Source organism: Camelina sativa, chromosome 12 (genome assembly GCF_000633955.1).
Source record: "Camelina sativa cultivar DH55 chromosome 12, Cs, whole genome shotgun sequence".
Lineage (NCBI taxonomy): Eukaryota > Viridiplantae > Streptophyta > Magnoliopsida > Brassicales > Brassicaceae > Camelina > Camelina sativa.
This window is the reverse complement of record NC_025696.1, coordinates 19,920,831-19,931,958: the sequence shown is the minus strand read 5'-3', so window position 1 is coordinate 19,931,958 and position 11,128 is coordinate 19,920,831. Positions and strand designations below refer to the sequence as shown.

Below are 11,128 nucleotides of genomic sequence, written 5' to 3'. Positions count from 1 at the left end.
TTTTTTTTTTTTTTTTTTTTTTTGTTTAAATAAATACTCAGAATACCTTCTGGCTGTAGAATAGGAACAAATTCAAATTTGGGCGACAAATTTACCGATTTGGTCAATTTTGTTTTTGATTTGTGTGATTTTGCTGGGAAAATGAGAGAGTTAGAAAGCCAGAGATTGTTCCAATTAGAAGCAACAAAGGACCTTAGTTATAATGTCTGATTAGGATACGCATTGAGAGGTTTGAGTTTTTCATTTTGAGTAGGAAACTGAAATCTCCTGAGAGCAGTAGCATGTAGCGTGTAATTATGATTTTGCCAATACTCTTTGTGCTTGGTATTTATTATAAGCCCTCTCATCTTATCTGAAGTCTGGTGACTGTGATAATACTCTGCAAAATCCTTAACCAAGATCAGGAGATTAGGTTGGTTTACAAGAGGACTTTGGTTGAGTAGAAAGAAACCTGTAGGATCAGGGGATGAGGGTGCTGCGTGACTTTCCATATATACGAAGACTTGGTTGTTTTGTTTTGATAATAGTCGAGTCTGTAATGGTTTTTGTAAAATAGTAACTTGCTGAATAGGCTTGGAATTTTATGATGTCATAAGGTTGGAATCCTGCGACCAAACTGGCTAGATGGAGCCAAGTATCTAGGCCAAAAAAATGTGAGTGGGTTTCTCTGCAATGTATGGGAGAAAGTAGACTTTATATGGTACTATGAGGATGTTGAAACCAAGAGACCCGTGCAATGGATCTTCTATACAGGTGATATCGCCTTGCCATTCTCTACTTAGCATGAAACCTCGGTTTTATTTTCTACGCAAAAATTCATCTTAAATGAGTGGAAATTTTGTTGCAGGGAGGGAGGCTCATCTAATGACATTTGAGGTTGGTGCGGTCTTAGAGGATGAGAAATGGCAGGCGCCTGTTTATTGTTTCAACAAAGAGAAGAAGGGTTTATCTACGAAGGGAGCTTTGAGAGAATTTAGAGGATACAGAGAAAAGGCTGCTATGTAATTTTAATTAACGAGACCTTTTTCTTTCTTTCTAGAGGATCAATCAGGAAGAGCGCAAGAGTGAATAAATAAATCATCGACGGAGGAGACCTTAGAGTCTGTAAAAGCCTTATAAATCAGAAAGATTATTATGTTCCGCATTGCTTTGTCTATGATACGAGTAAGTTGGGTCGGGTTCATAGTTCATACAACTTTGTTGATGTCTTTTAAAGCAAACTTAACAATTAGTACCACGATTCACGAACCTTTTAAGGCAAACTTAACAACTTAAAACCCATACTCTTCCACAAAACCCTTAAGATTCAAGTCCGACGGTCCACCTTCAACAGCCGCATCAACAGCCAGCTTCATCCACTTCGCCGCACTCTCTCTCATCTCCTCCGCCTCTTCGCTCTCACTCATCACCCTCTCCAAACACCGTCTCACCTCCTCCCCATCCACGTGTCCATCCTCCCCTACCTTCACCTTCACTCCGATCCTCCACGCATCCTCCACAAGCTTCGACGTCGTACACTGATCAGCAAACTGCGGAAACGCAACCACAGGAACACCACTCTCTAAACTCTCCAACGTCGAGTTCCAACCGCAGTGAGTCACAAAACACCCCATCGAACGATGCGCTAAAACCGCCGTCTGAGAACACCAATCCACCACCAAGCCTCGCTCAACTCCTCTGATCAGTTCAAGAAACCGATTCTTGTCTTGTGGATTTTTCTCCCTCACGATCCATAGAAACGGTCGGTTTGTGGCTAACACGCCGTGAGTGAGCGCCTCCATGTGTTTCTCCGGCAAATCTTCGGCATGAGTTCCCAATGAAACGTAAACCACGGACTTATCGAGCTTCGAGTCTAGCCATTTCGTGTAATCCTCGTCGGAAGATTTGAAAAGATCGGCTTTACCGTCGGAGGAGGAGGAAACTAAAGGTCCTATTGGAATCATTCTGAGTTTCTCAACGGAGGTTAAGGCATCGTGCTCCAATGCAGAGAAAGTGTTCACAAGAATCTTAGGGTTTGGTTCCGGCTCGAGAGCTTCGATGTGTTCTTTTAGTGTCACAAGAGCCGATGGTAATGCCTTCGACGGTTGAAGAAACGACGGGAGGTCTCCAGTGGTGATCAGTGGCAGTTTCGGTAGTTTTATCGGATCAGTGTCGAAGAGGTGTTTGTAAGAGGTGTTGAAGTAGTAGTAGTAGATGTCTAGTACAGTGGCTGGTTCGATCCAGAGAAGTGTAGTCGGGAGGTGAAACTTACGCGCTACCGTGGCAGCCCAAGGGACGAGAACAGAGTAGATTACGCCGGTGATAGGCTCTGTATTGGCGTCAAGATTGACTCTGATAATGTCGCTGAGGCCGTTCGAACCGCAGCGTTTGAGTTCGGACATGTAGATCTTCTGGTCTTTGGAGGACTTAACACCGTCGTCGAATCCATCAGTGAACCAAGCGAAGGACAAGCCTTTTGTGGAAGGTGGCTCGCCCATACGACGGTGAGCTGAGATGGCAGTGGAGTATGTTACGGTTGCACCGTGGTGGATGAGACGGTTGGCTAGTTGGAGTGCCGGGTTTATGTGACCTTGCGCCGGGAAAGTTACAAGCAAGTAGTGAGGATAACGAGGACAACCATTACCGGAAGTAGCCATTTTAGTGTTTTGAGGATGTTCAAGTTTGAAGTAAACATGGAACACACTAAAGCTTATATAAATAGCTAAAAAATTTACACCTAAAATATAAATAGAACTAGGTAAAAAAATGTGCCATGCACATGCAAATTTTATGTTATACAATTGCATATAGACACAAAATTGTATATATTGAGGGCTTTGAACAAAATAATAATAATGATGAGGGCCAAAACATAATATTGACGTAATACAAGATGTGGACTAAGACGATAAGACCATCTACATTCATCAACACTTAAGTGGATGTCTTTAATTTAAAATGATATCAAAATTTTAAGTAAGACATTCCCATTTTGGGATGTTTAGTGTCTCTAGGTTATTGAATGAAGGTAACAACAAGGTTCGAATTCGAACCTTAACCTCAACTATAAACAATTTACTATCTAATTACTCATCAGTCATCATTTCACCGAAAAAACAATACATGTGGTCTCATTAAATTACTAAAAATTACTAAAAACAATACATGTGCTTCCTTTGCCTTACACGACCCTCCCCTTACCGTATGGCCGGGCCTGCTGCTGAAGTTAAATCATTGAGAACACAAAGCATCAGAACAATAACAATACACTGTCTTGTCTGTAACAGTACACTGTTTGTCTGTGTCTTGCAAGATTGGTGGATGAGAGAAGTATTGTGACGACCGATGAGTAATGGCGACAAGTAGAAAAATTTGGCTCAGTCTGTTTATCACTTCTCACCCTCCACACCAAACTATAATGGTGTAATCACATATCTGATTAGATCATATCATTGATTGGATTTTTGTATGTTTGTTATCCCTTATTATAATTCAATTATCTTGAAATGTTTTACTTTAAAAATACATTTTTGTGTATGTTGATAATTTAACGTAGAGACAAATTAAGCTTTTGATATTTTACAAACTGTAAGCACTTAAACATATATAATTGAATAAAATAAATAAATAGAGTAAACAACTAAGCACATCATTTGCATATCTTAGAGAATGTTAGCAGCCCATTGTTAATTTTGAAATTAATACTACAATTAATGGGCAAAAGGGGTGTGGTTTTCCCAAGCCACACCAAAAGTTGCTATTATAACATGGTTGGCTGTACTTAATAGATAACAATTTACTATAACATGGAAGTGATGGAACCAACGATATGATTTATCTTGTGTGTGTTTTTTTTTTTGTGTCAAAATCGATAGAAATTGTCACTATACCATGCATTAGGACCAGCTTATGACAGTCATCTCGGGTTTAAGGCTAGAGCCACATCCTATGCTTCTATTAAGGTATGCACTTCAAGCTACTTTTAATTTGTTGATATGATGATGGAGCTGGTGGAGTTACGTGAAGACTAGTTCATTCGGAGGCTTTGCAGTTGGTGTTATTGACTGATTATAAACAGAGATAGAGTAGCTCAGTAGCATATCATTATCCAGGGTGATCAATCATTTGGAGTTTGCTAGAGCTTGTTGGCTCTTTTCTTAGGAAAAAATGAGTTTGGATAAGAAGTGAGCTAGAAAGCTCGCAGGCTCAATCTTGTTTTACACATCCGGTAAACAAAACAAAGATCAGTAAATTATTTTCGATGGTTATTATTAGCAAGAGGCGACACGTTGCTTACACGTGTTGTTCAATTTTCAATCCTTATCTTAGTTTATCGCATATTGGACCTAAACTTGTACTTCAAATTTGCCCATTGTGGGCTTTAATATAAAGTTGAGTTGACAACAAAACATATAATCCCTCCGTTTTTTATTGGGAAAACGTCCTATTTCTCCCTCGGAACTATCATATCGTATTAGATCCACACCGAACTTTGACCTCGTTCTATAGCTCCTTCGAACTTAAGTCGTCCACCTATTTCTACCCGAATCCATAGTTCTATTGCTATTTTCTCTTCGGATTAAAACTTCTCATCTAATTCTCCATAAATTTGGTTTATACGGTTTATAATTGGTTTAATATTTGCTTAACTAACTAATAAATCCTATTAACCGGATTAAATCTTATTTCAACCCGATTTTAAAATTAAACCCATCAAACCGGATGAAGAAAGCTGAAAATTTAACCACAAAAAAATAAAGCTTAAAAACAATTGAGAAACCTTTGCATAAAACTCATTAATCTCTCGTCAGCCAAGGTAGACTAATCCTTTGGATTTTGAATTGAGGATTTCGATTATGTGGGTTATTAGATAGAAGAAGACTGGGGAAAAACTTTTGGGTCTTGTGGCAAATTGGCAATGATGTGATTTTAGCATAAAGTTTGCTGTTTTGAGAAGAAGATGGGATCTGGGCGGAGCAAATCATGTTGTGGCTCGTCTGTGGTGAGAGGAGATGATGATATCGATGTGGCTTAATCTCCTCTGTCGTCTTCTAGTGGTGGTGAAGCGGAGAAGATCAAAGAGTCTTTGTGTGGTCTTCACTCTTCTTGTCTTCACGACAATGACGATGATAATAATGATGACCAGGTCTGGGTTTTTTTTTAATGTAGTTTCGATTGTTTTATGGAATTAGGTCAAAATCATGAGTCTTGATTTCTTTAGGTGTGTAATGGATGGATAAGGAATGGTCATGGAAGTGATTCACGGCGTAGAATGGAATCAAGGAATCAAAGAGATGATTCAAATTGCTATGAAAATTGACCGATGAACAAAAATCTTAAAATTTGCCCAGAAAAAAAAAATCTGAAAACGAAAGACGTGGGTAACATCGACGACACTAGATTGGTTCATCCTTATCGACAGATTATCAAATCTCAATTGAAATGATTTTTGGTTAATTGCAATGATTTTCCAATGTACTTTTGTAATTTTGAAATCAAAATTCACAAAATAGTAATTTTTTTTTAGTTTCAAAAACCGGGTGAAGAAAAATATGTTAGACATATTGTTTACGGGTCGGGTCAAATTTTTAATGTTGTCTGGTTTGAAAAATTGGTTACATACCAGATTTGTGTCGGTTTGTTAGTAAACCGTTTAAACCAAAAAAATTGGAGAAATAGCAATAGAATTACGAATTCGGGTAGAAATAGGTGGACGACTTAAGCTCGAAGGAGCTATAGAACAAGGTCAAAGTTCGGTGTGGATTTAATACGATATGATAGTTCCGAGGGGGAAATAGGACGTTTTCCCTTTTTTATTACTTGTCATTCTAGAGATAAATTTTTGTTTTCCAATATTTGTCGTTTTAGATTTTCAATGCAAATGTTTGGTAAAAATTTCAATTCTATCCAACTTTATTAATGTTTTGACCAATAAAAAAATTAGAAAATATATTAAAAAGGGATAAAACAGAGAATTTAATAGTTTTCTTCTTAAACGACAAGTAATATAAAACGGAGGGAGTATAAACAAAAAACCAACTAAGCGAGACAAACCGGAACATTCAGTTAGTTTGACTAATGTTATATCGATGAAAACAAAAGAACTTGGGAAACATTCAGTTACCAGTGGTGTTAAGTGTTAACGATGAGTTTGATGATCTCTGGTTGACTTGGTTTGATTTCAAATAATGTTTTTGTAAAAGGGTCTGATTAGATATATATTATCTAGTGAAGTTCAAAATATCTTACACTAAAATCTTACAAAAGATCATGTTTACACTTGACAAGACACTAAAGAAACTCACTCTTTCTTCTTCACTCTTCTACAAATACGATCGCCAAAAACCCTAAAACTTCTACAACAGTTGAGTGATTTTGGTGGTGGGCTATGCTTTAATCTCCAAGTAAGTTTCAATATCCATCTTATGCTCTTCTTTTATCTCCAAAGTATGTTTCTTTGATTCTTAGCTTCTCTCTTTTATTTGTTGTCTTTAGGTTCTTGAAAAAGATGGATCGTAGAGATTTAATCAGTAGTTTACCAGAGGCCATTAATTGCCATATCCTGTCCTTCCTTCCCACTAAAGAAGCTGCTTCCACATCGGTTCTTTCTAAAAAATGGCGGTATCTCTTTGCTTTTGTCCCTAATCTTGATTTGGATGACTCTGTTTATCTGAATCCTAGGAATAAGTTGGACATTTCCACAAGTTTTATGGATTTTGTGGATAGAGTGTTGGCATTGCAAGGCAATTCTCCTCTACACAAGTTCTCTCTAAAGGTCAGAGACGGTGTTGATCCAGTCCGTATCACTTCTTGGATACACAACGTGTTGGGACGCGGTGTATCCCATCTTGATCTACACCTGGATCTTGAATCGGAGTTTCTGCTTCCTTCAGAGGTATACCTGAGCAAGACACTGGTTAGGCTGAAGCTATATTTTGGGCTATATCCCTCCTTTGATGCTGAAGATGTTCATCTCCCAAAGCTTAAGACACTTCATATTGAGTCAGTCCATTTTGAAAAGCATGGTGTGGGGCTTACCAAGCTTCTCTCTGGTTGTCACATACTTGAGGATTTAGTTCTGGATGATATATCTTGGTTCATATGGGACTTCGCCTCGGTGTCTTCCCCAACTCTCAAGAGAGTAACGTTTTGCTGGCAAGAGCGGGATGAGTTTCCAAAGAGTGTGTCTTTTGATACTCCGAATCTTGTCTACTTGAAGATTACTGACACGGTTGCAGGCAAGTATCCAAAAGTGAACTTTGATTCGCTTGTTGAAGCCCATATCGATATTTGCTTGTTGGAGCCCATATTGATAGATTACCATGAAGGTTATGGGGAGAATGATATGGTTGGCAATGCAACAGATTTTATAATGCGATTACGCAATGTCAAGACTCTTTATCTATCTCCCAACACTCTTCAGGTTTGTTCCCATCTTTCTTTTAGTCCTTTTACAAATTTATGCTACTACTTAGAAGAACATTGCTTAAGTGTCCTAGTTGGTGATTGCAATTGAGTGATGATAATCAACTTGTTATGGTTTTGTTTCAGGTGCTTACTTACAGTTGTGATGCAATACCGCTCTTCAACAACCTGAGTCAATTAACCATTGAGAGTGATCCCACAGTAGGATGGCAGTCATTGCCGGGCTTGCTCAAGAATTCTCCAAATCTTGAAACTCTTATCTTTAAAGTATGAAGCAAACCCTTGAAAAGCATTTGTTGACTCATTTTTCAAAGTTTGAGAATATTTCACTATGTTTCAGGGCCTCATCCACAAAGCCACGGATAGCTGTGGAGATGTGTGCTTGTGCAAACCTCATGAGGAGGGAGAGGAGATTCGCAGTTGCTTATCATCAAGTCCGGTGAAGGTTATAAAGATACGGGACTTTGGTGCATTTAATGATGACATGGAGAAGCAGATCAAGTATTTCTTGGAGACAATGCCGAATCTTGAAAAGATGATTTTCTACTACAAACCACCACGTTTTGAAGATTTTATTGAAGTTGCAGGCGGACTTAAGAGGCTATTTTCTAAAGTAGCTTCATCCAAGTGCGCTCTCCGACTAATCTTGTCACAGAGAGTACCTTTACCGATTAGAAGCCTAACCTCTTAACCTCAGAGATAATTAACAAAGCTTTTGGAGGACCCTTGCTTGCAGTCGCTAACGTGAAGCTTCTCTTGTTTCTCTGCCTACCTTTGTGTTAAAGACATGTTAACTTCATATTTTGTTTGTTTCAGTTCGTTTGTTATGTAAACTGATCATGTAGGAGTATCCTAGCTTGTAATCGCTAAAATGATCACAATGTTATCTTTAGTTTTTGTTTGTTTCAGTTCTTTGTTGCGTAAACAGATTTGTTTGTTTCAGCTCGTTTTGTTGCGTAAACTAATCTTGTAGGAGTAATTGGTCATATACTCAAGAGCCAAGATATGTTGCAACTTAGAATCAGTCATTGTGAAATCTCTCAAAAACAAATTCTGTTCTCTGAATTCACTATCTTAATAGGAGATTGGTCCTTAGTTTTAATGTTCAAGGTGGAACACATACTCCGTCAAGCGTTGCAGCTTCGATGAATCCACCTTTTGCTCTCTTTTAACAGCTTGTTTCTTCACAGTCACCATTTGAGAAGTTGCATCCACTGTCCAACCATTCTCTACAGCATCTGTGTATATACAGCATAAAAAGAAAACAATTATAATGTTAGTTCTGATTCCACAGCATATATGGTTGTCACTAGATCCATGCGACAAAAGCACTAAGCTAAGACATTGCCACAAACTCTTTGAGGTTCTTCAAAAGTAGACACATTGCCAGATAACTTTTTGTGATTAGTTTCAATAGAAGAATGAATTCAATAGAAGTCAGGTAACTAATGTGCGGTGAGGAAGATAATCTTTTGAAAGCAAAGGAAATTGCAATAAGAAGCTTACAAGTTGTGGCATCATCCTCTGTCATCCCCAGGAAAAGGGCCAAATCACGGATGGTAATTGTGGAATAGGCACAACAAAAGCTGAAACATCCTTTTTGTGTAAAGATCTGCAAGAAATCCCATAAAGAAATAGCATTGAGGGATTATTGAAAAGTTCAACCAGTGGGAAGAGGCAATTAAGAGTCGAACAATCGATGTCTAAAAATGCTACAAAAGCTCTACTGCCTAAAACAGGACGCGGATTAAAGTACAACTTCGCACAACTCAAATCTATGTTAGGCCTTTGGTTGGAAAAAGACTGTTAACTGTTTTTGTTCCGACTTCGCGAGTCTACCACTCTACTAGTTTAATGATAAGGTTACTTTAATGCAATGTTATTCAAATTCATGTTCCATATAAGTTCACTGACAAGATGTAAGTTACTTTTTTGCATGACACAAAATTCTAAGGTAAGGCCTCACAAGTTAACATAACAACACAGCTACTCAATCTCAATATGCAGATAAACCTAGAGAGGAATATGAAGTAACAAAAAAATTAACTTTACATGCTTGAATGGTACTAAGCAGCCAGGAAGCTTGGTTCAAAAATTACCTGAGAAAGCAGCAACCATATCTTTAGCTTCTTGACTCCAATCATAACCACGGATAGCTTCATATACACCAGCGTAGTCACGTGTCCACAGCTTCTGACCAATCTTCCAAGCTGCAACAACATCAGGCTTCCTCTCCTTGATAGATGAAGGTATCGTTTTCCAGAGGAAACGAGCGCTATCACTGCAGTAATAACAAACACAACAAACATCAAATACAAAATCCAACTCCAAAACAGTCATATATATATATATATTCAAGAACAGCTGAACCATAACTCTGTAGTTCCAACATATCAAGACTACAAAATCTGTTAAAAGGAGTTGTCAACAACTATTAACTTGTGTCAAAGTTATAATTTCTCAACTCAGTGGATACAAACAAGAAAGTGTAAAAAAAATCAGAACTTAAGAGTTAAGACCCTAGAAATATCTTATCCTATCAATCAATGCCCTTTTCTAGATGACAACATAAGGATGCAAATAGTGATATCCCAAGAGGATCTATATACTCAAATCAAAGCAAACAGACCAATTCTGAAGCCCTAAAATCCGCAAGGATCCAAAGAAACCTTCTCTAATTACATCAGAGAAGAAGATTAAACTGACCAATCGTCGACGTAAAAGTAACCCAGAAGATGGATTGCGTAAGGCCAGTCATCATGAAACGCAATTCCTTCGGTAGAAACCTGTAAATTAAAAAAAGCGATCGATAAAAAACCTCACAAAATCAACTTCACAAAACCCTAGTAGTGTTGTTAATATCATCAGATTTTGGAACCTGAAGCATGAGATTATCGCAGATATCGGCGATTTTCTCAAAGGATTTGTCGGCTAAAGCTTCCTTAACAGAAGAGAGATCCATGGCTGGCTTCGATTGCACTAGTCTCGGAACTTTGGTGAAGATGACGATCCTTCTTCCTCAAAAACACTCTTTAGGGAAAAAACTCACAGATTCATTCACAGGTTTTAAAAGCCTTTTGCAATACGGTTTACTTGAACCGATCAAAACCAAACTTAAACCGTACTAAAATTGTTGAACTAAAAAACGGACGCTAAATGGGCCGAGCCCAATGAAGCTCTTGTAGATCCGCTAAGCCTTAAGTTTCGCGCCATACGGGTCTTTCTTTTCCCGGGAAAATAATAACTCTCTCACTCTCTCTCTCTGTAGCTGCTTCCATGGCGGCGGAATCAGATTATAGTACCATAAAGAAGAGAATGCGATTTTCTTCTTCTTCTTCGTCAGTTCGGGATACCACCACCTCTAAGAACCTTATGGCAAGCAAATTAAGGAATCATAGCAACCGCTCCACCACCGTTCGATTTCCACCAGCTGTGTCTCACATCGGAAACCGATTTCTCACGGATCTTCGTCACCAACATGCGTCACCACCTCTCACTCTCAGCGATAAAATTGTTACTAAAATGCCTCGGGTGTGTCCTCGTGTAACGGTGAGGAATCTGTGTCTCAGACGCGTATCCTCCTCCCCGAGTTCGATTTCTAGTGATTGGGATTTTCATGTGAAAGGGCAAAATCAAACCAAGGAACTGAATTTGGAATCTCCTTGCGATTCTCCCAATTCTAACGGTAATTTCTGATTTTAAGCTTTTTTTTTTTTTTTTTTTT

General features: G+C 38.4%; 4 protein-coding genes and 1 pseudogene across 4 annotated transcripts in view; 3 read left to right on the top strand and 2 right to left on the bottom strand.

Moving 5' to 3' along the window:
* Positions 588-1,183, top strand: LOC104733674 (uncharacterized protein At4g14100-like; the record flags this gene model as incomplete). The annotated part of the gene is made up of 2 exons (XM_019233376.1): positions 588-753; positions 848-1,183. Coding segments are annotated over 2 exons (324 nt in total), but the record flags the coding sequence as incomplete, so codon positions are not given.
* LOC104732269 (UDP-glycosyltransferase 75C1) lies at positions 1,184-2,699 on the bottom strand. Its single transcript, XM_010451807.2, has one exon. It carries the CDS (start codon positions 2,634-2,636, stop codon positions 1,272-1,274), a length of 1,365 nt encoding a protein of 454 aa, XP_010450109.1. The 5' UTR covers positions 2,637-2,699; the 3' UTR covers positions 1,184-1,271.
* LOC104732267 (F-box/LRR-repeat protein At4g14103-like) lies at positions 6,161-8,293 on the top strand. Its single transcript, XM_010451805.2, has 4 exons — positions 6,161-6,383; positions 6,475-7,402; positions 7,531-7,671; positions 7,745-8,293. The coding sequence occupies exons 2-4, from the start codon at positions 6,488-6,490 to the stop codon at positions 8,093-8,095; spliced, it is 1,407 nt and encodes a 468-aa protein (XP_010450107.1). The 5' UTR covers positions 6,161-6,383; positions 6,475-6,487; the 3' UTR covers positions 8,096-8,293.
* LOC104732268 lies at positions 8,400-10,450 on the bottom strand (annotated as a pseudogene).
* The window catches only part of LOC104732266, a 2,174-nt gene continuing 1,694 nt past the window's right edge, over positions 10,649-11,128 (top strand). The window contains exon 1 of the mRNA XM_010451804.2: positions 10,649-11,089. Within this exon, the coding sequence (XP_010450106.1) occupies positions 10,681-11,089 (409 nt within the window). The 5' untranslated portion in view covers positions 10,649-10,680. The remainder of the gene's footprint in view (positions 11,090-11,128) is intronic.